The 26,206-nt window shown below is 34.4% G+C and overlaps 1 protein-coding gene across 3 annotated transcripts in view; it reads left to right on the top strand.

Annotated features, from left to right (window-relative positions):
* Window positions 1–18,700, top strand: part of HNF4G (hepatocyte nuclear factor 4 gamma) — a 137,063-nt gene extending 118,363 nt beyond the window's left edge. For all 3 annotated transcript variants that reach the window (XM_032250941.1, XM_032250947.1, XM_032250935.1), the window contains 8 exons: window positions 26–120; window positions 3,328–3,434; window positions 5,245–5,400; window positions 8,179–8,266; window positions 10,702–10,854; window positions 10,986–11,222; window positions 12,229–12,351; window positions 15,860–18,700. In XM_032250941.1, coding sequence (XP_032106832.1) covers window positions 26–120; window positions 3,328–3,434; window positions 5,245–5,400; window positions 8,179–8,266; window positions 10,702–10,854; window positions 10,986–11,222; window positions 12,229–12,351; window positions 15,860–15,981 — 1,081 coding nt within the window. In that variant the 3' untranslated portion in view covers window positions 15,982–18,700. The remainder of the gene's footprint in view (window positions 1–25; window positions 121–3,327; window positions 3,435–5,244; window positions 5,401–8,178; window positions 8,267–10,701; window positions 10,855–10,985; window positions 11,223–12,228; window positions 12,352–15,859) is intronic.
* The last annotated feature ends 7,506 nt before the right edge of the window (window positions 18,701–26,206 follow it).

Below are 26,206 nucleotides of genomic sequence, written 5' to 3'. Positions count from 1 at the left end.
AATATATCTTTGTTTGATGTTATAGGTTCAGTCGACAATGTGTTGTTGACAAGGACAAAAGGAACCAATGTAGATATTGTCGATTAAGAAAGTGTTTTAGAGCGGGAATGAAAAAAGAAGGTAATAGCAATGATGATGATAATTAACATTGTTGATAAAAAGTGATAAACATACACACACATTCTCATTGATCACAATAACCTTTTTACATGAGTTCTAATTTTCTTCAATATACTAAGGAGGAATCTACGGTTCCTCAAGTAAAATAATTTAGCCCAAGGACATCCAGCTATTACGTGTTGTAGCCAGTATTTATCTGGTGACTATCTGATTATAGATATCATTTTCTTCACCACTACATTGTCCAAGCAACAAAATTATTGACTAAATAGTATCCCAATGCTCTGTTAGTGGGTTGAAATTACAGACTTTTTTTTTTTTTTTTTTTTTTTTGAGATGGAGTTTCGCTCTGTCAACCAGGCTGGAGTGCAGTGGCAAAATCCTGGCTCATTGCAACTTACTGGGTTCAAGCAATTCTCCCGCCTCAGCCTCCCTAGTAGCTTGGACTACAGGTACACACCACCACACCTGGCTAACTTTTGTATTTTTAGTAGAGACAGGGTTTCACCATGTTGGCCAGGCCAGTCTTGAACTGTGACCTCAAGTAATCCTCCTGTCTCAGCCTCCCAAAGTGCTGGATTACAGGCTTCAGCCACCATACTTGGCACAAATGCATATTTTTGTTTTTTAATAAGAACTGAATATCTTTTTTCTTTTGATAAACATTAACTGAACATCTACTTTTTATGCATTCGTTTATTTACTGAATACTTATTGAACACTGCAACTTTCCAAACACTTTTCTAGGTGCTGAAGCTTCAATAGTGAATATAGTAGACAAAATAATCCTCCCTTTTAGAGAGCTTATATTATATTAAGGGACCGAGACAATAGACTAGATGTGCTATTTTAGTATCTAATTTCATCTTGAATATATTAAGTAATCTGATTATAATCTCCTATATTCTAAATATGATTAATTTAGAAACAAATGTATTGAACACATTCTAAACTTTTGACAGGGTGTAACAGCTACAAAATTCTATGCCTGTCAGTTTTGCTGTTTGCTCATGCCTATCATATGTAAAGAGATATTTTCACAACTATTTCACAAACTATAAAGAAACAAATGAAATCGCTATACTAATGAAGTGTAAAAGATATTAAACCCATCTTGAGCATAGAGTTTTCTTTGTCATTCAATATTTTAAGGATACAAAAATACCGTTAGTTTTGTTCAGTTTGGTAGTCTCAAAGACAACAAAAAATAAAGTTCACAAAATTAAAAAAGAAGCACTTTCTCACTTAAAGAGTGATTTATTTCTAATTTCATAGGAAGCTGTATTTGGCTGTTTACAGGATTAATTGCATACTTGGTCAATTGCCTTCCTCCATTCTACTTGAACCCCATCCCTATTCCCACTAAACAATCCTACATTTTTTATAAGTTTTACAATTTGTGAAGTGCAATTGTGTTTTAAAATAGGGAAATTTTATCTTCTGTTTATAAAAGAATATGTTAATTTTCTTAAATAGATTGGAAAGTAATTTTGAGTTTCAAAGTTGATGTATTTCTCTTCTTTACACTAATAGCATAGTAGCAAGATTAATTCGATAGAAACAAATAGAAACAGTTTTATGTCAAAAAGGATAGCAGTGAGAAGATTATAAATGTTTACAATATCTTTTAGCATTTTTCTAAAGAATGATCACGTAAGTGAAATTCATAGAAGCATAGCTAATGTCTTAATTTTTTATCTCTGCATATACATTTCCAAATGAGTCAGTTTAGGTTAAAAATCAATAACAATTTCTGTAAAGCAAAAAGAACAAGCTACCAGTAAGTATGATTTTAAAATAAAATATTAATGATTCACTCCAACTTACAAACAACTAACTCTGTCTTAAAGGCAAAAAGTCCTGTAATTCCTCCTTCAACTTAATGAAGTTGACATTTAATAGTAAGTTTTGGGTCTTTGTTTGGCCAAAATCTATTAGATTTTGGCATAGAAATTGGTGGCTTTCTTTAATAAAAGCATATTTGCAGGAAAAAAAATGATATTTTAACGCCTTGTTTTTCCAGCAGAACAAATTACAGACTTAACCTAATAATTTAGGGGCTACCCGCCTTGTTTCCCTTCTCTTTGTCAAATGGAAGATAATTTTACCTCTTAAGTTTTTAAATTCAGCTTTGATATTTGACTGATTTTATTCTCTCTCTCTTCTTTTTTAAAAATTCTTATCTTGAGATGGAATCTCACTCTGTCACCCAGGCTGGTATGCAGTGGTGCGATCTTGGCTTACTGCAACCTCTGTCTTGGGTTCAAGCAAGTCTCCTGCCTCAGCCTCCCAAGTAGCTGGGACAAATTTGTATATATTTAGTAGAGACGGGGTTTCACTATGTTGGCCAGGTTGGTCTCGAACTCCTGACCTAGTCTCACAAAGTGCTGGGATTACAGGCATGAGCCACACCTGGCCTGATTTTATTCTCTGTATAATAAACATGTGAGTTAATATTCCCCCTGTCGTTTTTCCTTATATTTAAAAATTCAGTTTTCAGGAATTTACATTACTCCTTTTTTTTTTTTTTTTTATCCTGAAGTGAAAAAGCAGATCTAGCTCTCTCTTAGAAACCTATATAACTTATAGGATTTCTTCATCTTTCCAAAATGCTGGTACTCAAACCTCAATTTTCTCAGAAGAGACTGCTACCTGGCACAACTTTTGCTTTATTAATATTGGTAAACTGTCCCGTGGATGGTGTTGTATAAGAGATGATAATATTATAATCCTAAAATCATCTTAACTAAAAAAAGTTTACTTTTCCATTTTTGCTAGTACTTTATAGAGGAAAGAAAATGGAAGTTTCAAAATCTATGACTCATATCTTTTGACAGTGAATACACTCTTATCTTTGACCTGGTTAATCTTAAAGGCAATGATCTTCCTCTAGTTATCTTATGGTTTTATTAACTTTGAGAGAATAGAAAATCACCCTGTTAAAAATACGGCATGGCATAACTGGCTGACTCAACACTAGCATGCACGATGTCATGAAGTCCCAAACAGCAATGTTTTATGAGCTCTAGTGACAAACCTGACTATTCCCATTTTTGAAAGTAGTACAGAATGAAAACATCTTGTCTTTCTCCCAGTCTTTTAGTAAGACCCTTTCTCACGTTTTTTTTTAACTTAAAAAACCCTCAAATGCTGTATCCTAACATACACTAAAGGGAAGTGCTCAATAAATATTGTTTTTCCCCCTAGCTGTGCAAAATGAACGTGATAGAATAAGCACCAGAAGAAGCACATTTGACGGCAGCAACATCCCCTCCATTAACACACTGGCACAAGCTGAAGTTCGGTCTCGCCAGGTACCTGCGGCACGCCAGCATCCAGCCCTATTTGATAAAATCAAATGTCCATTTAAGCATCACGCTAAAATAATCTAAGTGTGCTCATTACTAAATAAGTTACATCTACACATATTTAAGAGTTTTATGTTGACAGTTTCAGTGGGACTGCTGACTTAATTTTGACTATTTTTGAGCAAGACTATTTTTAAATGAAAAAAATGAACTTCAGTCTAAGATTTTTTAAAAAGTTTGCTTACAAGGTTAATTAAAAATAATGATTAGCACAAAGCTCTGGGGGCAGTATTTTATTGATTGAAGGTGTACAGCCAGCTACCACAACTTTGGGGGCATTTGGTTGAGATTTGTTATCAGAGCTTCTTTCCTTGAAAATGGCTTCTGGATTATTGGGACCTGATTTGGAAACAGACATTTAAATGAAGAGTCAGAATTCAGAAGACATAGAAGAAAGAAAACTTAATCATTTTAAATTTCTCAAATATCAGTTCCACAGTTGAAAAAGTAAATCATGGCCGGGTTTGGTGGCTCATGCCTGTAATTCCAGCACTTTGGGAGGCCGAAGCAGGCAGATCATGAGGTCAACAGATTGAGACCATCCTGGCCAACACAGTGAAACCCCGTCTCTACTAAAAATACAAAAATTAGCTGGCCATGGTGGTGCACGCCTGTAGTCCCAGCTACTCAGGAGGCTGAGGCAGGAGAATGACTTGAACTAGGGAGGTGGCAGTTGTAGTGAGCTAAGATCTTGCCACTGCACTCTGGCCTGGTGACAGAGTAGACTCCATGTCAAAAAAAAAAAAAAAAAAGAAAAGGAAATCATTAGTTATATACATAAAAATAAATCGTTTAGTGTCAAACGAAGAAATCCTTAAATCAAACTTATTTTAGCATTGCTCTTATTAGAAATGTTAATAATATTTTTTTATTATAAAGCAGATTATAAAATTGCCAAGTAGTTAATCAGGTCCTATAATGAGTCAGTGGAACTACTTTCATTTTTGATAACACAAGGGTAATATGATGAGGTTAACATCACTGTTATCATTATTACTTGAAGATTACTTGATGGGCAATAAAGCTTTTAGAGAATCACTTAAAGGGGAGCCACAAGAAAATATTCAGATTCAGATAAAGATACACTCACACGCATGTTCAAGAATAAGTTCATAGAAACTCTTAGACTGTGTTTTCTTTCAGCAGAAAAGCTTTATTATCACAACTTATCTTTTTATGTAGTCTAAAATTACATATAACCTTACAAATGTATTATTGTATGTTAAGCTCGTCAACATTTTGAGTAACACATTGGTTTCTTAATTTAATTTTGATGGGCTTCCATTTAATGCATCGAGACAAATAGTTCTTGCTTCTTGTCTCCTCAATTGGGTAAACTTTCTGAAAACATTTTCTTCATAAACTTTTACAAATTCAAGAATATATCACCTTTAATTCAAAATAAAATCAAAGAGCATATTTTATATGGATACTATCTATTTGTATAGCTATTTTGACTTATTAAATTCCCCAAAAGTTGGGGTAAAACTAAGTGTTCGGATATGGCTGATAACATAATACTGCTCTGAGAGGATGGTGCTATATATTAAATGTTTTTAAATTAACTTGTAAACTGATAGGTATTTTATTTTTCAATTTAAAATGTTTAGTATTTGTGAAGACATTGTAGCAACAATAGTACCTGTCTTTACTTATCATACAAGTACAAGTTTTTACTTATCATAGTCAAAAGAAAAAAGGGGAATGTTGGCCATGTATTATTTTAATGATAACGTAATGTTCTTCTTAATGCTAGATCTCAGTCACAAGCCCTGGGTCAAGCACTGACATAAATGTTAAGAAAATTGCAAGTATTGGTGATGTCTGTGAATCTATGAAACAGCAGCTCTTAGTCTTGGTGGAATGGGCTAAATATATTCCTGCCTTCTGTGAATTACCATTGGATGATCAGGTATAAATTTAAAAATGTATGAATGCTTTAAAAATGCTTTTTGAACTTTGCTAAGTTTGTGTTCTTTCCATTTTATTTGTAATGCATATGCTATATTACTGTATTTGACAAAAGATAAATTATGAGAAAGGATTGCGTTTTCTCACATATTCACCTTGTTTGATCAAGAGGCACAACTATTTGACTTCTGTTTTAGGGGTGTGGCAAATGTATTGATTGGATAAGAACTGAACAAAACATTCCTCTGCCCTCTTGGAATTTTAAAAGGTTTATGTGAGGGAGAAAAGCAGACAGCATGTAACTATCATTGTGAGCAAAGTATTAGAAAAGTGAGTGAGTGTGAAGCAAATGGTGCATATTGTGCTTTGGTGTTTACTGAAAGTGCTGTAGAAAACTCCTCAGAAACACCAGGTAACTCCTAGACAGAAATCACACAGGTTGTGGTGTTGCCTTGGTGGGTACTTCACACAATTAACATAAAGTTTTACCTTTCATCCTGTCAATTTTATTCTAGCATTTATTGTATGAAAGTTATAGGTCTGGCAAAAACAAAAACAAAACACATCTGTGAAAGGATAATCAGAAATTTATAGAGAAGTAAAGTTTACAGAAGAAAAGATATGGTGATGTTTTACTAATACCTATATTTTCATATTTTGTCATATGTCCATTGTGACATTTTAATAAATAGTTAGAAACTTGACTTTCCTAATTGATTTATGAAAATAAGTATTTTGGTTTCAGATTCATTTTGAACTATTCTAAGAAGGGTATAATTTTTTGTAGATGAAAATAATTTGAAAAATTCCATTTCTCTCACCTTAAATTAACCATGATAAGTGTTATATCCAGTGAATATTTATTTTGAAGAGAACATTTCACTTGGTGACAGGGAAAAAATATAGTGAAATCTGAAATCATTCTTAAAATGCTCTGTAACTGCCTTCCTGGTATGAGTCATGAATATTGACATATCATAAAGATAGCATGGCTCAGAAGGTTATGCCAGAGTGAATAATGCTAAATTGCTAAAACCTACCAGTCTCACCCCAAGCAATATAAGTAGAGTTAAGTTATTTATCAGTTTTATATTTTTATTACCATTCTTCTTTAGAAGTTGCTGACTTATATATACAATGATTTAAAAATTGGGAAATTAAAATCCAGTAACCAGTAAAAACCAGTTTTTATTTACCAACTGATTCTTTAATACTAACAACATAACATGTATTATTTAACCACACATTAGTAAATGTCTATGAAGGATAAGGCACTGGGAAATTAGCTTTCAGTTGCACTATAAATTACATTATTTCATTTAATTATCTCAGGGGTTCTGTGACAGGTGTTATTATCTCCATTTTACAGTTTTGAAAACTGAACCCTGGATCAGTAAAATTCATTCAATAAATTCATCAAATGAATATTTATTAGGATATTAGTGTTCAGTTTTAAGAACTGTGGGTATTTAGCAGTATAAATACAGATTTTTTCACTAGTCTCATAAATGCACACTCTATTTGAGAGAGACCGATGACTTAAAAATGCACAAATTATGAGAAAGTTCATTCTAAGTGGAGATAATCTCTATAAAATGCTATAAAATGGAATAGGATGAGTTGTTGGAGAATGGGATAAAATGAAAAGAGATACTTTAAACTGAGGATCAGAGAAGTTATTGCCTAAGATCCTGAAAGACAAGGGCCAAGTACAGGAGAATCTGAGAAGAAAGCATTCTAGTTGCAGGAACAGCAAGTTCAAAGTTCTGAGTCAGGCAGGAACAATGTGAACAAGGGGTGTTGCAAGATGAAGTCAGAGACATGAGGGCCGGGAGGCAAAGCATTGACCCACTCTCCTCTCATCACCTGCGAGGCCACGTTTGAGGCCACAATAAGAAAACATTAAAGAGTTTTCAGCGTGGACTGGGGTGGTAGCAATGGAGATGAAAAGAAGTGGATCACTCTGGCTTATATTTTTGAGATGCAGCACTCGAATTTGCTGTGGAGTTAGAGAGGACTCAGAATAGTATCTTGAGATGAACAAACACTTTGGATTACTGTGTCATTTACTAGATGAAGATTCTGGAGAAGCATTACTTTGGTAGGTATTACATTTGTAATGCTTTTTATACTTCCTAGTGGTGATGCCCAGCAGGTAATTGAGTGTACGAATGAAGCTCAGTTGAGAGCTTACTGCGAAGGGTTAGAGGTTCATTGTAGAAAGTGGCAGAACCCAGACCTCACATCTTTTCCTCACTACAAGTTTTTGCTTTGCTTTTGCTTAGTTTATTATATGCAGGAGATTATGTTTTATATATCTTTTATCATTCGGTACTCATGAGTACCTGCTGAGATTTTTTTTATCTTTACTCCTATTTTATAGATGAAAACAAATGAGTAAGTTCCAAACATACTAGTTAACTTATACAAAAGTTAAACATGTAGGAAGTGGCCAAGCTGGGATTTGAACTCTGGTCTGTTTGATTCTGTTTCACTTCCAAACAGTTCACTTGTCTAACTTGTCTGATTTTTTTTTTTTTTTCTACTGCCATTGTATTGGCTTGCTAGATAGTTTAAAATTTTTTTAAAGTAAAATCTATTGACATGCTGTGATAGAAAACTGGAAGTCTTAATGATGGCATTTGTCTATGAATACTATAGTTTGTTAAAACAAAAAAGAGTCCCAGGCTGAAAGAACACTGTAAGTTAATAAGACTCACGTCATCTTTTAATCATTATATATTACAATTAATTGTTAAACTTAGAATTTTTTATTAAGGTGGCATTGTTGAGAGCTCACGCAGGGGAACACTTACTGCTTGGAGCTACAAAGAGATCCATGATGTATAAAGATATTTTGCTTTTGGGTAAGTTTTTTTAATTTAAAAAGAAATTATGCATATTTTATTCTTGCAATAATATGTAGGAGGGTCTGTTCTGTATGTACAAAGTATTTGCAGACGCTGTCAAATGGTGCTGTCACTTCACAAATTGGATTTAATTGTGTCCTCACTTGACCTTATTTTTCCTTGCCTTGACTGCATGTAAGTTCAGAGTTCACAAGATGATTAGGGAACATTACGTTTTAAAAATAAAAAAGGGATGTTGCTCAATAAACATAATGTTGAGGTATATTCAAATTATATCAGGATGAATAATTAGTGACTTAAATGGCCGCCTTATAGAGTCCCAATGTTTTTTCACACTTCCTCAGAGTCTGCTTTTTATTTTATACACTTTTACATCCTATGATCTTATTGCCCATAATAGCCCATGATATGCTACAAAATGATCAAGTAAAAAAAGTATTGGTGGGAATGACTGAACAATTTTGATAGACAGAAATACTAGGAGAGGCAAAAGAGGGATAATAGGTGTGGGGTGGTGGGTAAAAGAAACTTTTGTCTCCATTAATTTCTCTGATCCGGCTACCTTACTTAACTTACACAATTAGGTTTTGAGGGTTGAGAGCCTTCTGACACTTACCAGCTTTACCTCTGTCTGGCATGTGTGAAAATATGACTAGATTATTGTATTTTTGCACTAGATGTTTTAGCCCCAAATGTAAATACATTGAAGATAATATAACAATATCTAATATTATTGTGGGTTTACTGTGTAAATGCACTGCTCTAAGTACTAAATATATATATATATACACATATATATATATATATATTTTATCTCATTTAGTCCTTCAAATGACCCTAAAGGATTAGCATTATTATTTTCAGCCCATTTTGCAGGTGAAGAAATGAAGGTAGGGAAAGTTTACCAAAGGTTACAAAGCTAGAAAAGCATACAACCGAGATTCTAAACCACATATTGTGATTGTGGAGACTATTCCCTGAAATGCTATTAAATACCTCTCTTGCGTTTCTAGTAAACACCTAGAATACTCTTCTTTGTATATATCTGAATGCAATATACCTAGAAAACAAAATGTCTACTACATACATTTTAGTTCTCAATTGATTTACCGTGAATAATTAGGTAAGCTAACTTTTCATAAAGAAAAAGTGAAGCTCAAAAAAAGGTAGTAACTATGTGACATGAAATATATGTTACTTAGTTTGACTATGGTAATTATATCATAATGTAGATGCACATTAAAACATTACACTGGGCCAGGTGTGGTGGCTTACCCCTGTAATCCCAGCACTTTGGGAGACTGAGGTGGGAAGATCATTTGAGGTCCAGAATTCAAAACCAGCCTGGCCAATATGGTGAAATCCTGTCTTACTAAAAATACAAAAAATCAACCAGGAGTGGTGGTGGGCACCTGTAATCCTCGCTACTGTGGAGGCTAAGGCACAAGAATCATTTGAACTCGAGAGGCAGAGGCAGTGAACCAAGATCACACCACTGCACTCCAGCCTGGGCAATAGAGAGAGATGCCGTCTAAAATCAAACAAACAAACAGATAAACAAACCAAAAAATCACATTGTAGGGCTTAAATATATACAATTTTTTTGGCCTTCATACCTCAATAAAGCAGGAGAAAAAAGAATGAGGCTACCGATGAACATGCTGTTACCCTGAGCATTGTCTTTGCCTGCAGTGAAAGAATTTAGAATATTTGTCTTTTTATAAAACCAGAGAATAACAATTTAGCTGTTATTTTAGAAGCTATAAAAACGTTCATCATATTATAGCCAGAGAATTTCTAAGTTAGAAAGATCTTTAGGGATTAGGTCTTCCAGCTCTCTACCCAATTTCTGAACTCCCTTAAAGTCAGGCTTATAAAGTGGTTGTCCCACTTCTATTTAAAGAAGTCCAGGAAAAGAAAACATACTATCAGAGGCAACTCAAGATAATTCATCTGCTAGTTTAAAAAAATCAGCCTTCATTACTTAGACTTGTTAAAACTGTCACAATAGTGTTTACTCCTTCATATGCCTTGAGTATCAACGTGCGGTTTTTAATCTGCTGTAAACAAGAAAGATTCTTTAGGGTTTGCATTATAGTCATTAGCGCATAAAACTAATAGATGACCGAAACAGAGAAAAACTAATCATTATACTGAGATTTTTCTTGTCATTTATTACCTTGTTATTAGTCTGCACTTTTGTGTTATCGTCAGTGACTGAGATCATTAAAATGCATGTGATCACATTATCAATGTTATTGGTCCTTTAAGCATTCTTAAGTTTTTCTAGCATAACTAAGAACACCACTGAGAGAAAGTACATCACTATTCCTTAAAGGGTAGACTATGTTGAATGCAGGTTTGTTAAATTTTAAACAGTGCTGACAATTTTGGGAGAGGTGGTTAATTTTCTTTTGTTTTCTCTCACATAGGAAACAACTACGTTATTCACCGCAACAGCTGTGAAGTTGAGATTAGCCGTGTGGCCAATCGGGTTCTAGATGAGCTGGTTAGACCATTTCAAGAAATCCAGATTGATGACAATGAGTATGCTTGTTTAAAGGCAATTGTATTTTTTGATCCAGGTTGGTTTTCAAAATGCCACTAAAGAATTAACATGATAAAAATTAAACCACTTTTCAAGATTAGCACATTTACTCTCTCACACTCTAATTAGGTTAAATCTGTATGCTGCCTTTCTTATTTCCTTTGTTAGATGCAAAAGGGCTAAGCGATCCAATAAAAATTAAGAACATGCGATTTCAAGTGCAGATCGGTTTGGAGGACTACATCAATGATCGGCAGTATGACTCCCGGGGCAGGTTTGGAGAGTTGCTTCTGCTCCTGCCCACACTGCAGAGCATCACTTGGCAAATGATTGAGCAAATACAGTTCGTTAAACTATTTGGGATGGTTAAAATTGACAACTTACTTCAGGAAATGTTACTAGGTGGTGAGTACATTGAAGAATTTCTACTTTATTGCTTAGAATTACACAAAACATAAGTTTGATCTATCAATTTTTTTGTTCATATTTAATTCATCTATTTAAGTTGCTGTGATGCTCCTGAATTTGTCTCTTTTGCTATGACATAATGGACTAATGTTTTTACATTTAGAAAGGTTGCAAGACCTGTCAGAGACAAAAACACTTGAACAGATTCAAATCCTCATTGTTATTACCCTCTACTACCTCTACTCCACAGCCCCTCTGACTTCAATTTTCAGATCCTTCCAAACATGGCAAACAGAAAGAAATTTCCTGTTTTTATGACCTCGTCAAATATATCATGGTTTTTCATGCCCTGATTCATTTAAAACCTCAAGGATACTGGAATTGCAATATAACCTAATATATATATATATATATATTCTTATATATATATATATATATATATTCTTAAAATGAACACTGTGCCCCTAAAGTAATTAATTGACGCAAAATAGTAGAAGGGGAAAATGATATTTTATTGTTGCAATAAATGTCAGGAATAAGTTAAGAAACCATTTATTTTGCATTCTGATATAGGTTAAATTTCCTTGTAAAATCATCATATTTATTTTTAGTTTTCTGGTGCATAATGTGTTCCTAATGATATCTTTCTGAAATGAAAGTTGGTCATGCTATTACATTCATTCCAAATACTATAAACTTGAGGTAAGTGATTCTTGGAATTGCCTTAACAACAGGCAGCAAACCTAATGATTCCAGGAAATGGCACACAAGGTCCATTATTAATATACAACATAATATGATACAACATTAATCTAGCCAATGTACAGTGAAAGCTGACATTGTTCTAAATATGCCAGTGGTTCTGTCAATTTATTTTTGAATTCCCAAAAAGCACTTGGCAAAAATAGCAATATTTAAGCTGTCAATCAAAACATTTGTTTCAAGGTAAACTTGCTGTTCCTGATTAAATATCACTAACACAGCATATTTTTATCTTGTGTAGGGGCTTCCAATGATGGTAGTCATCTCCATCATCCAATGCATCCACATTTGTCTCAAGATCCATTAACAGGACAAACTATACTTTTAGGTCCCATGTCAACACTGGTTCATGCAGACCAGATCTGTGAGTACATAGGCTACTTTTCAACCACGATATTTCTTAATTACCCTAGAAAAAGTGGAATTGTGGGGGAGAATCTATTAGTAACCAGAAATGGCAAAAACTTGGTGTAATTTCCCATCCGGGACTCAGCAGTAAAATATTGTTATTCAGCTTGTCACTTATTCTCCCTAAACATGAGTGTGTTTCTTAAAATGAAAATGTAGGAAAAATCTTTCTACTTCATAGGTCTGGGAAGTGCAAAAGAGTATACTAGTAGTCCTTGCTTTGCATGGTAGTGTGAGACATAAAAACAACAATGCAAGCTGAAACCATGCAAGGTAACCTTAATAATCAATGGGAAAATTATTTCCTGCTTGGGACCTTTAAAAATGTTTGTCAAAACATTGAGAACTCTCTTAATGTTTATGGAAACAAAAGAAATGTAATCTTTATACTTATTTTGTAGAATTAAGTATAAAATATTTCAGTTGATACACTATAATTTAAAACATTAGCAATATTGAGAATCAAAGTGTTTTACTTCTTTACAAAACAATTGTGAAATGCAGTTTGAACAGTTCTTGTCACATTCTAAAACTTAAATTAGGAAGTGAGGATCTTTTCTAGGCCCTGATGAGTTTTACTCATGGGAAATTTGGATCAGCTTTCAACATTTTATCCGTTGCATTCTCAATGTCCTGATATGTTTCCGAGACTTCACTTAATGTGAAATTTTCTTGCTGGTTTCACTTCTTTTGGGACACCTCCCTTTTCAGCATATCCAGCTTTCTCATTTATGTGGACACGTTTGCCTTCACTAGGTTCCTGGCTGCGTATGTAGGGTCTCAAACTGCAGCAACAGCGACATTCCCATGGTCAGCTACTTCTGTGACTTTGTTTGTGTTCTATTTGTATGTCACTTCCAGCATTATCACTTTTTATTCCTTTTCTGCACTTTTACCTTTTACCTTTATTCCTTTTCCTCACTTTTACCAACAAAGGTAAATCACAATTCTAATTTAATTATTCAACTTTGTAAAATGTCATGTGAATTTGCCACTAAGAAACAAGGAGGCAACACAGCTACTGTGTGCAGTTTGTTTTCCATGCCTGCACTGAATAAAAGATGCTCAGTGGCCAATCATGGACAGACTAAAAGTTGTGACATGATCAGCCGCTGATCATAAAGCACATCTGTTATTCAGGTACTTGTTTGCAGACTGAAGAGTTGGCAGTGGAGTCTGTATTTATGCAATTACTCACTGTTAATTGTAAGTTACCATGGTAACTGAAACTTGAACCATGTTGCCAGACTGGTGCTGCTTAACTAAGCTATGGTAACCAGAATTCATTCACATCAGAATTGTGCAGTGAGGGTTGCTTATGAAAACTCCTTGGAACACAAATGACTATGTAAATACTATAGAGATTGCGAGTATTTAAGTTAATCTATTATTGTAGACTTCCTGCTAATGCTATTTTTCTAAGCTACTCTGGTGATACAAATCTCTAATTATTTGATAAAATATCTAGATTAACTGATTAATTCTTCTGAATTTCCACTAATTAAGCCCAGATTTACCTTTGATCTATTGCCTCTGAACCCCAAACCTACGAACTCACTGAGATGAATTGAGTTATTGTGATGTGATTGTTATGCATACTTTTATTACCTACTGAATTTACAGTAGACTTTAAAAACTAGCTACAACACTGTTTTGTTCCCCCAAAGGTTGTATGCAATGCCACAATTTAGCAAGTGCCACCTGACTTCTAGCCATTGGTAGAGTACATAGAGGCTATAGAACTACATGTTCCCATGCTCTTTTCGATACAAGCACAGGTAGATATTTTTGTAAATAGTATCTGAAACCAAAATTCTTTGAGTATACGAGAGAGAGGAAGAAATGAAATTGTTAGGAAAAAATATAAATTATAGAAAAATATGGCATAATCTGGGATTCCCAAAGTATTTGAAAGACATTATTTGGGAGCTTCCTTGCAGAATAGATGTTACCATTTTCATTTAATAGGTAATCAAGAGCAAAAAGAGAAGGACAAGCCTAATACCATACTAGAGAGTTTATGGAGTTGTGTCTCTTAAAGATCAGTTATTCATAAACTCGGAAAATAAAACACATTAACAACACATTAAGCATTGGAGTAGTCAACTGGCAAGAGAGTTAGACAGTTCTGCTGGTGGTTGAATTTTTTACTTTTTAAGGGCTAGTGTTCCAGGATTTTAAAAACATATTTGCTGACCCTACTCTTTTAAAAATCACATTGTTATACTAGTTTTTATTCTTGCTCTTTCCACATACTATTTGTGGGATTTATTTGTAAAAGAAAACTTTACTATGATCATTTGGAATAAATTATATTTTATGCAAAGCAGGATATTAAACACAACCAAAAATTTAAGTTCTTTTAAAAAGGCTACTGCTGTTTTAGATCCATTCTAAATAGCCAGAAATAATTTTTAAAGCAGATTTTGATATTCGTTTGTCATTTAAACTGCACTTAAAAATTTTCTTTCTAAGTAATTGCTAATCCATCCTTAACAATAATATAAAGCTCATGCATTAATGAATACCAGGCAAAGGGATATTGTTCTTGTGTTGTATATAATGTTTTAAAACTGTTGAGACATAAGCTATAAAGTTTACAAATCCTCAATCTGATCATCTAACATTTTCTGTTAGTTCTGTTTACTATGTGGAATAATACAGTAGTAATAAGCGTGAGTGCTAAAATATTTCAAGTTTCTAAAAATTACAGAATAACTCCTAGATTATTTTATAATATGGTTAGATTTTACATTAGAAAGAAATACTATTCTAGAAAATGAAGTATTGAAACTGTCACTTTTTATATTCAATTCAATCTTTTTATATTCAATTACTTTCTATTCAATTACTCAGGATTGCTCTTTGCATCAAAGGGGATGGGACAGGCAAGCTCGATCATAATAGAATAATTTTGAAGCAAAAAAAGGCAGTATTTTCGAGATGCTTTTGACTACAACTTAGATTTCAGAACATTTATAAAATATCTTAACCTTAATTTTTTCTGTCATCTCATATGTCTGAATTAGTGGAATCCAAACCAAATATATTTTTATTTTATGTGAATTTTGATTGTAAGAATTATAAAGACTGCTTTCTAATATTTGAGAAAACTATCCTTCTGTTAATTCTTTTCACTGCCTTTTTTCCTGCTAGGTTTATTAGAGAATCAAATGCTTATAAACGCTAATAAGAAAGGCAAAAAATACCTTAAAGTGACTATGAAAAAAAAATTTAATGTGACCTCTTTCTATTTAATGCTATTTGGGGAGGTAAGGTGAGAGTACTCTCTAACAGTATATCATAGGTCAATAATGCATTCTACAAATCACTACTCTATATAGGATCTTTTAAAAACATTTCCAAATTATGCTAATGTGTATTGGTGTTGTGTAGGGTTTAATGGGGTGGAGAAAGCTGACTGCCACCATCTCATCACATGCAATTCTCTGATTCTTTTTCAGCAACTCCTGAAACCCCACTCCCTTCCCCACCACAAGGCTCTGGGCAAGAACAGTACAAAATAGCTGCAAACCAAGCATCAGTCATTTCACACCAGCATCTCTCCAAACAAAAGCAATTGTGAAAATGTGTTTACTTCAGAACGGCACTACATAAATGTGAAAAGTTGTTGGTCTTGAAATATCTCAGGATAGTACTTTTGGCAAACTCTTAGCCAAGCCTTCTCCATGGTGCTGTTATAAGATGGTGTCCTATTTTCTTGTTTATATGTTCATTCTGTTTGTTGTTGCTACTATGTAAAACTTTCACCTACAACCAATGTATAGCTGAGTTTGAAGATGTTTATATAGGGTATTTTTTCCAACTGCTCCTACACTGTGCCTGAACCAACTGAATCTTATGTATGACTTTCATTTGTTTTATTAATGTTAATTTAAATCTGTAAATAATTGCTTCATTGTGATGTGATGCAGAACAAAGTGTTCATATTTGACTGAGAATAGTAGATCAGAACCAGTTTAATATCAAATGAGCTAAGTTTTTAAAAATAAATTATAAACTTGCAAATTAGAAAAATAAAGCAGTTCCTGTAGAATAGGCTGTATCTTTTTCAAGAAGGATTTTTTAGGGACACTCTGTGGCAAAGAAGCAACTTTTTGTTTTACAGTTAAATATTCCTATCTTAAGATTAGAAAATTATAAAAAGCCATTCCAAGGATGACTGGATATTTTTTGAAATCTGACTTTATCTGAAGATGTGTGTTAAGCTAAAACATGTTGGGTTTCTCAGTTAGGATACAGGGTAAATTGTAGCAAAGAAACCCCTAAAACAGTGACTCAACCAATAGAGGCACCTATGTATTTTTCCTGACTTAGAAATAGTTATCCATTGACTAGAAATTAGCATATGCCCACAGCTGGTCCCCAGAGTGGCCAGGAGAATTATCTATAGGTGCAAAGCCTGTGTCAGCCAAAGCCATGCCACTCTGAGTTAACAGATTCTGTGGACAAGCTAGCCATCTACCACCCATTTTCCTCATTTAGTCCTCACAATAACACTTTAGGGAAGATATCATTATCTCTCTTTTATAAATAAGGGAAACTTTAGCTTGAGGGTTTAAGGAACATAACCAAAGTTCATAAACATAACGAATAAGAAAACCACATTCAAGCCCAGGTCTAGTTGCCTTTAATGAATCTTTGCTGTGGAATGAAAATGTGAACTTCTTTCTCATAGTGGGCTTTTTAAATATACACAGTTGAGTGATGATTGGATACTATTCATCATGTTGCCTATCATATGTATTTACAGATAAGCACTGAGTATAAAATTGTTGCGGCTTGAATAAAAAACTACTTTTGTAGTTTTAACAAGTCATCAGAAACAGTAAAAGATTCACCAGATAGATTTTGATGAAAACAAAAACAAAGTAAAATAACTGGCTTAGCAGATTTTTTAAAATCCAGCAGCCCAGGGATGTACCGAATGTCAAATTCTAGACTGAGGAGTACAGTTTATTGGAGGCTTGACCTCTCTGATATCACCTAAAGCTGGAATTTATTTTAAAACAAATTAAGCATGGGCCACCTCAGGAGGCAGTGATTCCTCTCTGGTTGAGGAGAAGGAAAATTGGAAAAACTGGTTGAGTAATTATCAATAATATATATTTTTAAAGAGAATCCTAAGTTGTAAAAGATTAAATTAAATAATCTGTCTCAGGACTTTTAAAAATAGCTAAGATTATGATGTCATATCTCCTACTTACCCTATAAGTAAAAAGGTTATAGTAATATTAAGTAACTTATTGGCTCGTAAAGTAAAATTGAACTCTTAAAGTAGAAAAATGATTATTAAAATGCTATCATTGATTTAATACGTTTAATATAATTCCTGCAAGACCTAGTACCCTTGTGAAGCTGTAAAATATATCAAGTAGGGGGAGTTTTTTAACTTTTATTTTTTGAAAATTTACTGTAGTTTCTATTTCATGAATAAGAATGTTATCTTTTATAGATTTTCATTTACTTTTTTGGGGGATTCCCTTAGAAGATATTAAAAAACATACTGCCTTGGTCTGTGCAAGCTGCTGTAACAAAATACAATGAACTGGGTAGCTTCTAAACAACAGAAATTTATTTCTCACTGTTATCAATGGTGGGAAGTCCAAGATTAAGGAATCAGCAAATTAGGCCTCTGGATCATACACAGCATCTTCTAGCCTGTGTCCTTACACATGAAAAGAACAAGGTAGTTCTCTCAGGTCTCCTTAATAAAGGTACTAATCCTCATGACTGAATCAGCCCCCAAATGCCCCACCTCTTAATACCATCACTCTGGGGACTAGGTGTCAGCACGTGAATTTTGGAAAAAACAAACGTTCAGAAAATAGCAAATGCCTTTAAAATATAAAAGATAAAATCCACTTTTATTGAACCCTGTAATTTATTCATGTATATTTACTAAACAGCTATGTCTTTGAAATTATTAGTGATGATTCTGCTTCAATAACTATGGTCAGGGAATTTATAATATTATATTTTTATATATTGAACTGCCAAAGATGCTGGAAAAAAGGAACTGATGTTTTCAAAATATATTCAAAATATTGATAAGGGAAGTTATTGCTTTTATATAGTACACAACTTTTTTCAGGTAATAGAAATGGATAATTTATTGTGAAATAAAAATTCATTTTATAAATGTAAAATTATTTTTTATAAATTTTACTGTTGGAAATCAAAAATTAGTAGATTTTTTACAATGTTAAATTAAAGTGAGATTAAAGTATTTCTAAACCGTGACACCATGTTTGTTTCACTAAACTTTCTAAATAAAAACTGAGGAAAAAAATCACTGAAATCAGGTGCTTCATTAGTGTTCAAAAATCATTTCATATTTTTACAGATACTCATATTTTATATACTCATTTGTATTAGTCCATTTTCACACTGCTATAAATAATTATCTGAGATTGGATAATTTGTAAAGAAAGGAGGTCTAATTGACTCAGAGTTTTGCATTGCCAGGGAGGCTTTAGGAAACTTATAATCACGGTGAAAGGAGAGGCAAGCATCTTCTTCACAAGACAGCAGGAGAGAAGGAAAGTGAGAGGGAAATTGCCAAACACTTTTAAACCATGAAATCTTGTGAGAGCTCATTATCACAAGAACAGCATGGGGAAAACTGCTCCCATGATCCAATCACCTCCCACCAGGTCCCTCCCTCCCTCGACACAATTTGACTTGAGATTTGGGTGGGAACATAGAGCCCAACCATATCATTCTGCCCCTGGCCCCTCCCAAATCTCATGTCTTCCTTACATTTTACACTTGATCTTAACCAAAAGGCTGAGAAGCAATCTTCCTTACATTTTAAAACCAACATGCCTTCTCAACAATTCCCCAAAGTCTTAACTCATTCCAGCATTAACTCAAAGGTCCAAGTCCAAAGTTTTATCTGAGACAAGGCAAGGTCTTAGGAACGTGTAAAATCAAAAGCAACTTTGTTACTTCTACCATATAATAGGGATATGGGCATTAGGTAAACATTTCCATCCCAAGTATGAGAAATTGGCCACAATAAGGGGGCCACAGGCCCCATGCAAGTCCAAAACCAGGCAAGATACTCATTAAATCTTAAAGTTCCAAAATAATCTCTTTTGCCCTATCTCAAAACCAGGGCACACTGATGCAAGACATGCCCCCTCCTCTCCCGCCCAAGGCCTTGGGCAGTTCTGCCCCTGTGGGTCTGCATGGTACAGCCACCCTCCTACAGCTGCTTTCATGGGCTGGTGTCATTTGTAGCTTTTCCAGGTGCACAGTGCAAGCTATCAGAGGATCTATTACTCTAGGGTCTGGAGGACAGTGGCCCTCTTCTCACAACCCCACTAGGCAGTGCTCCAATGGGAACTCTGTGTGGGGGCTCCAACCCCACATTACTTCTCTGCATTGCCCTAGTAGAGGCTCTCCTTGAGGGCTCTGCTCCTACAGCATATTTCTGTCTGGACATTCAGGCGTGTCTGGACATCCTCTGAAATCTAGGCAGAAGCTCCCAAAGTTCAACTGTTGTCTTCTGTGCACCCACAGGCCCAACACCATGTGGAAATCACTGAGGCTTGAGGCTTGCACCCCCTGAAGCAATGGCTTGAGCTGTGAGCTGTACCTCTTAGCCCTGGCTGGAGCTGGAGTGGCTGGAACACAGGGCACCATGTCCTCAGCCTGAACAGACCAGTAGGACCCTGAGACTGGCCCACAAAACCATTTTTTTTTCCTCCTAGGCCTCCAGGCCTGTGATGGGAGGTGCTGCTGTGATGATTGAGACATTTTCACCATTGTCTTGGCTATTAATATTAAACTTTTCTTTATTTATGCTAATTTCTACAGTCAATCACTTGAATTTCTCCCAAGAAAATGGGGTTTGCTTTTCTACCACATGGTCAGGCTGCAAATTTTCCAAACTGTTATGTTCTGCCTTCCCTTTAAAACAAAAGTTTCAGTTTCAGATAATCTCTTTGTGAATGCATATCACTGTATGCATTCAGAATAAACCAGGTCATATCTTGAACACTTTGCTGCCTAGAAATTTCTTCTTTCAAATACCCTAAATCATCTCTCTTAAGTTCAAAGTTCCACAGACTTCTAAGGCAGGGCCAAAATGCTGCCAGTCTCTTAGCTAAAGTATAGCAAGAACTTTGCTCCAACTCCCAAGAAGTTCCTCATCTCCATCTGAGACCACTCAGCCTGAACTTTGTTGTTCATATCACTATGAGCATTTTGATCAAAACCATTCAACAAGTCTTTCAGAAGTTCCAGACTTCCCTCATCTTCCTGTCTTCTGATCCCTCAAAACTGTTCTAACCTCTGCCTGTTACCCAGTTCTAAAGTCCATTCCACATTTTCAGGTTATCTGGCTCACAGATTTGCGTGACTGGGAGGCCTCAGGAAACTTATAATTATGGCAGAAGGTGAAGGAGAAGCAAGTACTTTCTTCACAAGTGTTGTTTGTAAATTTTCAGTGCTGCAAAAGAAGTAGCACTCGAATATAAATTTTCTCTCAGCAAGGCAACTTTACTTTCTGCAGAAAGGGTACACTTGCCAGCAGTTTGCCAGGAAAGGACACAGAACAAAGGTGGCAGAGCCATTTGTATTTAACACATCTGCCCTACTACTGTGCCCTGATTCCGTTGGCTGGAACTGGACCTCACAATCTAGGTTGCACCTGGTTGGCTAACAACTGAAAACTCTCCTAACTAGGTAAAGGCAGAAAAGAACAAAGGAAAAGAGAAAGTAACTTGAGGAATTCTTAGAGAGGTAAAACTACTTCCAAATAAGGAAGAGGAATGAGCTATGATCTAACACTTGCCTGGACTTGTCCAGGCATGTCAGGGCAAATATCTAGGTTAAAGTGTAAGAACTAAGAACATTGGATACACTTATTTCTTTATATGACTCACAGCTACCCAGGAGTATTAGCAAAGGGTCTAGAGTAAATTAACTTTAAAAGAAGTTATTATTTATAATAAACTAAGAGGAAAGCTTTGAAGAGGAACTTTTATTTATTTTTATTTTCTACATGGCAGCAGAAGAGAGACAGTGCAAGAGAGTAGAACTGCCAACTACTTTGAAGCCATCAGATCTTGTGAGAACTGTGAAAGGAAAATATCTTGGACCCCCAAAATCACTAAGGAGAACTCAAGCTGGAAACTGCTTATGGCAAACCTGCCTCCTATTTTATTCAAATTATCCCTCTACTCACTAAGATGGATTTCCTTCTTTGGAAAGGCTAATCAGAAACTCAAAAGAATGCAACTGTTTGTGTCTCACCTGTCTGTGACCTGAAAAGGTATAAAATCAAATTGTGCCCCCACCACCTTGGGCGCAGGTCATCAGGACTCCTTGAGGCTGTATCATGGACATGTCCTCAACCTTGGCAATATAAACCTTTTAAATTAACTCAGACCTGTTTCAGATTTTCTGGGTTCACAGAAATCACTCACTATCATAAGAACACCATGGAGGAAGCCATCTCCATGATCCAATCACCCTCCACCAGGTCACTCACTCCACTTGTGGGGATTACAATTAAGAGATGAGATTTGGACAGGGACACAAAGCTAAACCATATCATCATTTAATTAAATTTATATGTTAACACTTGTCTTTAGAGTCCAAAGCAAAATTAATTAGCATATCTCCAAATAATCAAACAACTGGTCACTGAGTGAAAAGATAATCCTCACATTTGCACTTTAGTTATGTAGTTTTTCTTGCTTTCTAGTTTTGTCATAGTAATACAAATATATGCCCTAAGTAGGCTTAAACATTGTAGGAATGTACTTTTGCTATATAAATTTTTAACCTAGATGCTTCAATTGCTGGTATCCTCTGTATATGTTTAAAACGTCTTTGTAAAATGTCTTAAATATAAGGACCTGCTAGTCTTATATTTATGGAATTCTACTAAGTTTTATTTTGCTTTTACTCATATTAAGGTAATATGTGTACGTCATTTAAAAAGACAAATTACACTTAAGGCTTACAATGAAAACCTGGAGCTCTCTTTCCTACCATTCACCTGTTATCCAAGTTTGCTTCTGTAGTAACAGTATTCAAATTCCATAGCTGTTTTGTCAGGTATTTTTTCTCCATAGTCTGAAAACACATTTAAATCACATTTATATATTTATTCTGGTTTTAGACATTACTTGCTGTCTTTCTACTATGAAAGAACAGGTTTTTAGCACATTTACTTTCATATAGGTAACCTATATATTTTCCCAATTACTTTATGAATCAATATTTTTATTACATTCTTAGTTACTATTTAAATAATTTCAAACCATTTTTTAAAATATTAAACAGATTATTTGTATGTCTCAGTGGAGAGTAGGAAAGATATACTCGAATATTATAGAGAAAATGAGAGGGAAGTCTTTGTTCTGGGTCATAGGAGGAATGTGACACAGAATTTTAGAAAAGAATTATTAATAATATGGTTTATTGTAACACCATATGTGAGTGCAATTTGACATCCTTTTCAATGTGATTATTTGAGACGATACTTTTTGTTTTTTTTTTTGAGATAGTCTTGCTCTGTTGCCCAGGCTGGAGTGCAGCGACGCAATCAGGACTTGTAGCCTTGAACTTCCAGGCTCAAGGGGCCTTCTCATCTCAGCTTCTTGAGTAGCTGGAACCGCAGGCGCAAGCCATCCCGCTTGTCTATTTTTGAATATTTTGTAGAGCCAGAATCTCCATACATTTGCCCAAGCCTCAGCTGATACTTGAGCTTATACTTGAGGTGATGCACTGATTTTCCTTGAGGCAGACAGGCTGAAAGGGGAAAGGAAGGGGCAGGGCCACAGCAATTTCCAATTTACTGGAGTTGTATTCAGTTACAGAAGAGATAGAAAGACTCTTACTTTACAGTAACCTAATAATACTGTGGAAAAAAGGATCCAGTTTGAGAGTGAACTTCCCTTTCCCACTGTGTCCTCCCCTGGAGATGCTCCTTTATTAACCACAAACAACTGGAGTTGTGAAATGATGATGTGCATATCTAACTCAGAGGCAACGCCTTAGGTGAAAAGAATGCAGATAAGGGCGATTGTAGCAGCCTAACTTCGAGTAAACAAATACTCAACAAAAAAGTGAACTTTCCTGCCAGGACAACCTTTCAAAAGCGGCTAGCACCATATATTTTATGTCCAATTTGATTCCTTATCTGGAAAAGTGATAATTTGAAAAATATAAAATATCTCCTATGAGACAAAAAACAGTAGGTTCTCAGAGTGATTGCAGCTATGTGGGAGGGAAAAGGAAAATGTATACTAAAAATAGGATTCATTAAATATAAAATTCTCAAAAAATGGATGAGAAAAATTGAGCAGTCTCAATTAGTTTTTAAAAATGAAATGATCAAGAAAGCATAAACAATACAAAATAATATGGAAAATATAACACTAAACTCAAATATCTCATTAAGTTTTGGTTAGAAAATTAAATTGGTTAGTACAATTTAATTATTTTTAGATCAGATCAGAACACAAAATTCATCTTTGTTTTGTTACAGTACATGATTATTCATAAAGTGATCCAAAAAGAGGTATTTATGGCTGATCAGATATGTGTAAATTAAACTCTTAACATGTGCCACAAACTTGTAGACCCTGGAGCTCTCAGGTTTTCTGTGAGATTCTGGGGCGACAAAGGGGGAACCATTATGCCACAATCTTTCTGGGTGGAAAGACACTAAACCATAGCCAAAGTAAACATCACAAAGAATTTCCTCTATGATTGTTAGTAGTTTTTGAAGTTTCATGTTTTACATTTAAGTTTTTAATTCACTTACAGTTAATTTTTGGAATTGGTGAGAAACAAGGGCCTAATTTTATTTTTCTGTACTTGGATACCCAGTTTTCCCAGTAACATTTATTAAAGAAATTTTCCTCTTTCTAATGTGTATTCTTGGCAGCTTGGTTGAAGACTGGTTGACTTAAATGCATGAATTTCTTTCTGGGTTCTCTCTTCTGTTCTATTGGCCTGTAACACTACATTTAAATCTTAGGGATAAAGTCAAAGGGATATACATAAAAACATTTATAACTTCAAAAGTTTTAAACAAGAATCAAAATAAACGTGCTAGAATTGGTGGGTCTTTTTTAAATTTTAGTCATTTTAGTGGAAACGTAGCATTATATTATTGAGACTTTTATTTGATTCACCTGATAACTAATAATTCTGAATGTTGAATAATGTGGAATGTTTTTGTGAGCATATGGACTATCAGTATTTTTTAGTCAAGTTTCTACTTAAATATTTTACCCATTTAAAAAATTGAGTTGTTTTCTTATTACTGACTTGTAAGAATTCTTTAGAAAGTCTTATCCTTTTTCAGAAAAATTAATTAAAAATGTTTTCTCCCATTATATGCACAAGCTAAAAAATGTGGATCTCATAGAAGTAAGGAGTAAAAGAGAGGTTACTTGGGGTGGGAAGGATAGGCAGAAGTACAGATAGGTTGAGATTCATTAAATGATATCAAATTACAACTATATAGATGGAATAATTTCTAGTGTTTTATACATACTCACAAATAGCTAGAAGAGAGGATATTGAATATTCCCAACACACAAAAATAATCAATGTTTGAGATGATGAATAGCCAATTGCCTTGATCTGATCACTATACATTGTAGGTATGAACACATCACTATATATTCCATAAGTTTCACAATTATTTTGTCAATTAAAAAAAATTATTTTAGCCTATGGCTTGCTTTTTAATTTTCTTAATTATGACTTTCGAAGAACAGATAATTTCTATTTTGATTAAATTTCAGTTTATCTGTTTTGCCTCTTATGGTCCTTGTTTTTAATTCCCTGTTTTTGGTAAGGATGGAGAAAGAATAGAGCTACCACATTGTTGTTGGGTATATAAAGTAGTACAGCTGCTTTGAAAAAAAAAGTTGGCATTTTTTTGATAAGGACTAAACATATGACTACCATATGACCCAGAAATACCACTTTTTTCCCAAATAAAATGCAAATGTACATCATGTAAGATTTGTGCAAAGATTTTTACTAATAATAGATGAAAATGTAAACAATCCAAATGTTTAACAGCTATCAATGGATAAACAAATTGATTAATAATTCAGTAATTAAAATAAATAAATTACAGATACACACTATAATAAAATGCTCTTACTTCTCAATCAGAATAAGAATATCACATTTTGAGTGTGTGTTGGGGGTAGCAAATATTATGATCTCTTAAAGAGGCATAAAATGCAAGAATAGTGGTATTCATTAAGTCTTCACTTAATTCATCAAAATGTCTTCAAAGGGCAGATAGATGTTGAGGACTGATATTAGACTCCCACAAACTTAAACCAAACAGTAGCCCTAATCGTAGTGATTAGCATGGCTGCAATTGTGACGTATGTGCCTATTAGTCTATGAATGCATGTTCTTTTGCACTCTTACCAGAAAGAAAGATCAGAAAGAGTCTATATTTAAAATCTCAATCCAAGGGTATGTTAACTCTCCTGTCATCTGCCATCATCTAGTCAGAAATACTAGATCAAATGTTTTACGGAACGTTATATTGGTTCCTATTCAGCCAACAGTGTTGGCTTAATAGAGAGCTATAATGGTGAATCTGAGGAGCCAAACCTGGACCTCTTGCCTCAACTCCAAAAAACTCTGAAAGCCATTTCTATGTCAGCTCTCACTCTGGGATCGGATGACCCCCTTGTTGAGTCACCATCACAGCTTAGCCTCTTCTACCAAAGTTTGCCTCCACCTCCCTTCTGGGTGTGCATTTTTAGAGCATTTCCTAATAAATATCC

Source organism: Sapajus apella, unplaced genomic scaffold (genome assembly GCF_009761245.1).
Source record: "Sapajus apella isolate SASKATOON/1434 unplaced genomic scaffold, GSC_monkey_1.0 scaffold3, whole genome shotgun sequence".
Lineage (NCBI taxonomy): Eukaryota > Metazoa > Chordata > Mammalia > Primates > Cebidae > Sapajus > Sapajus apella.
Note: the sequence above shows the minus strand (reverse complement) of the source record. Positions and strands in the feature narration are given on the sequence as shown.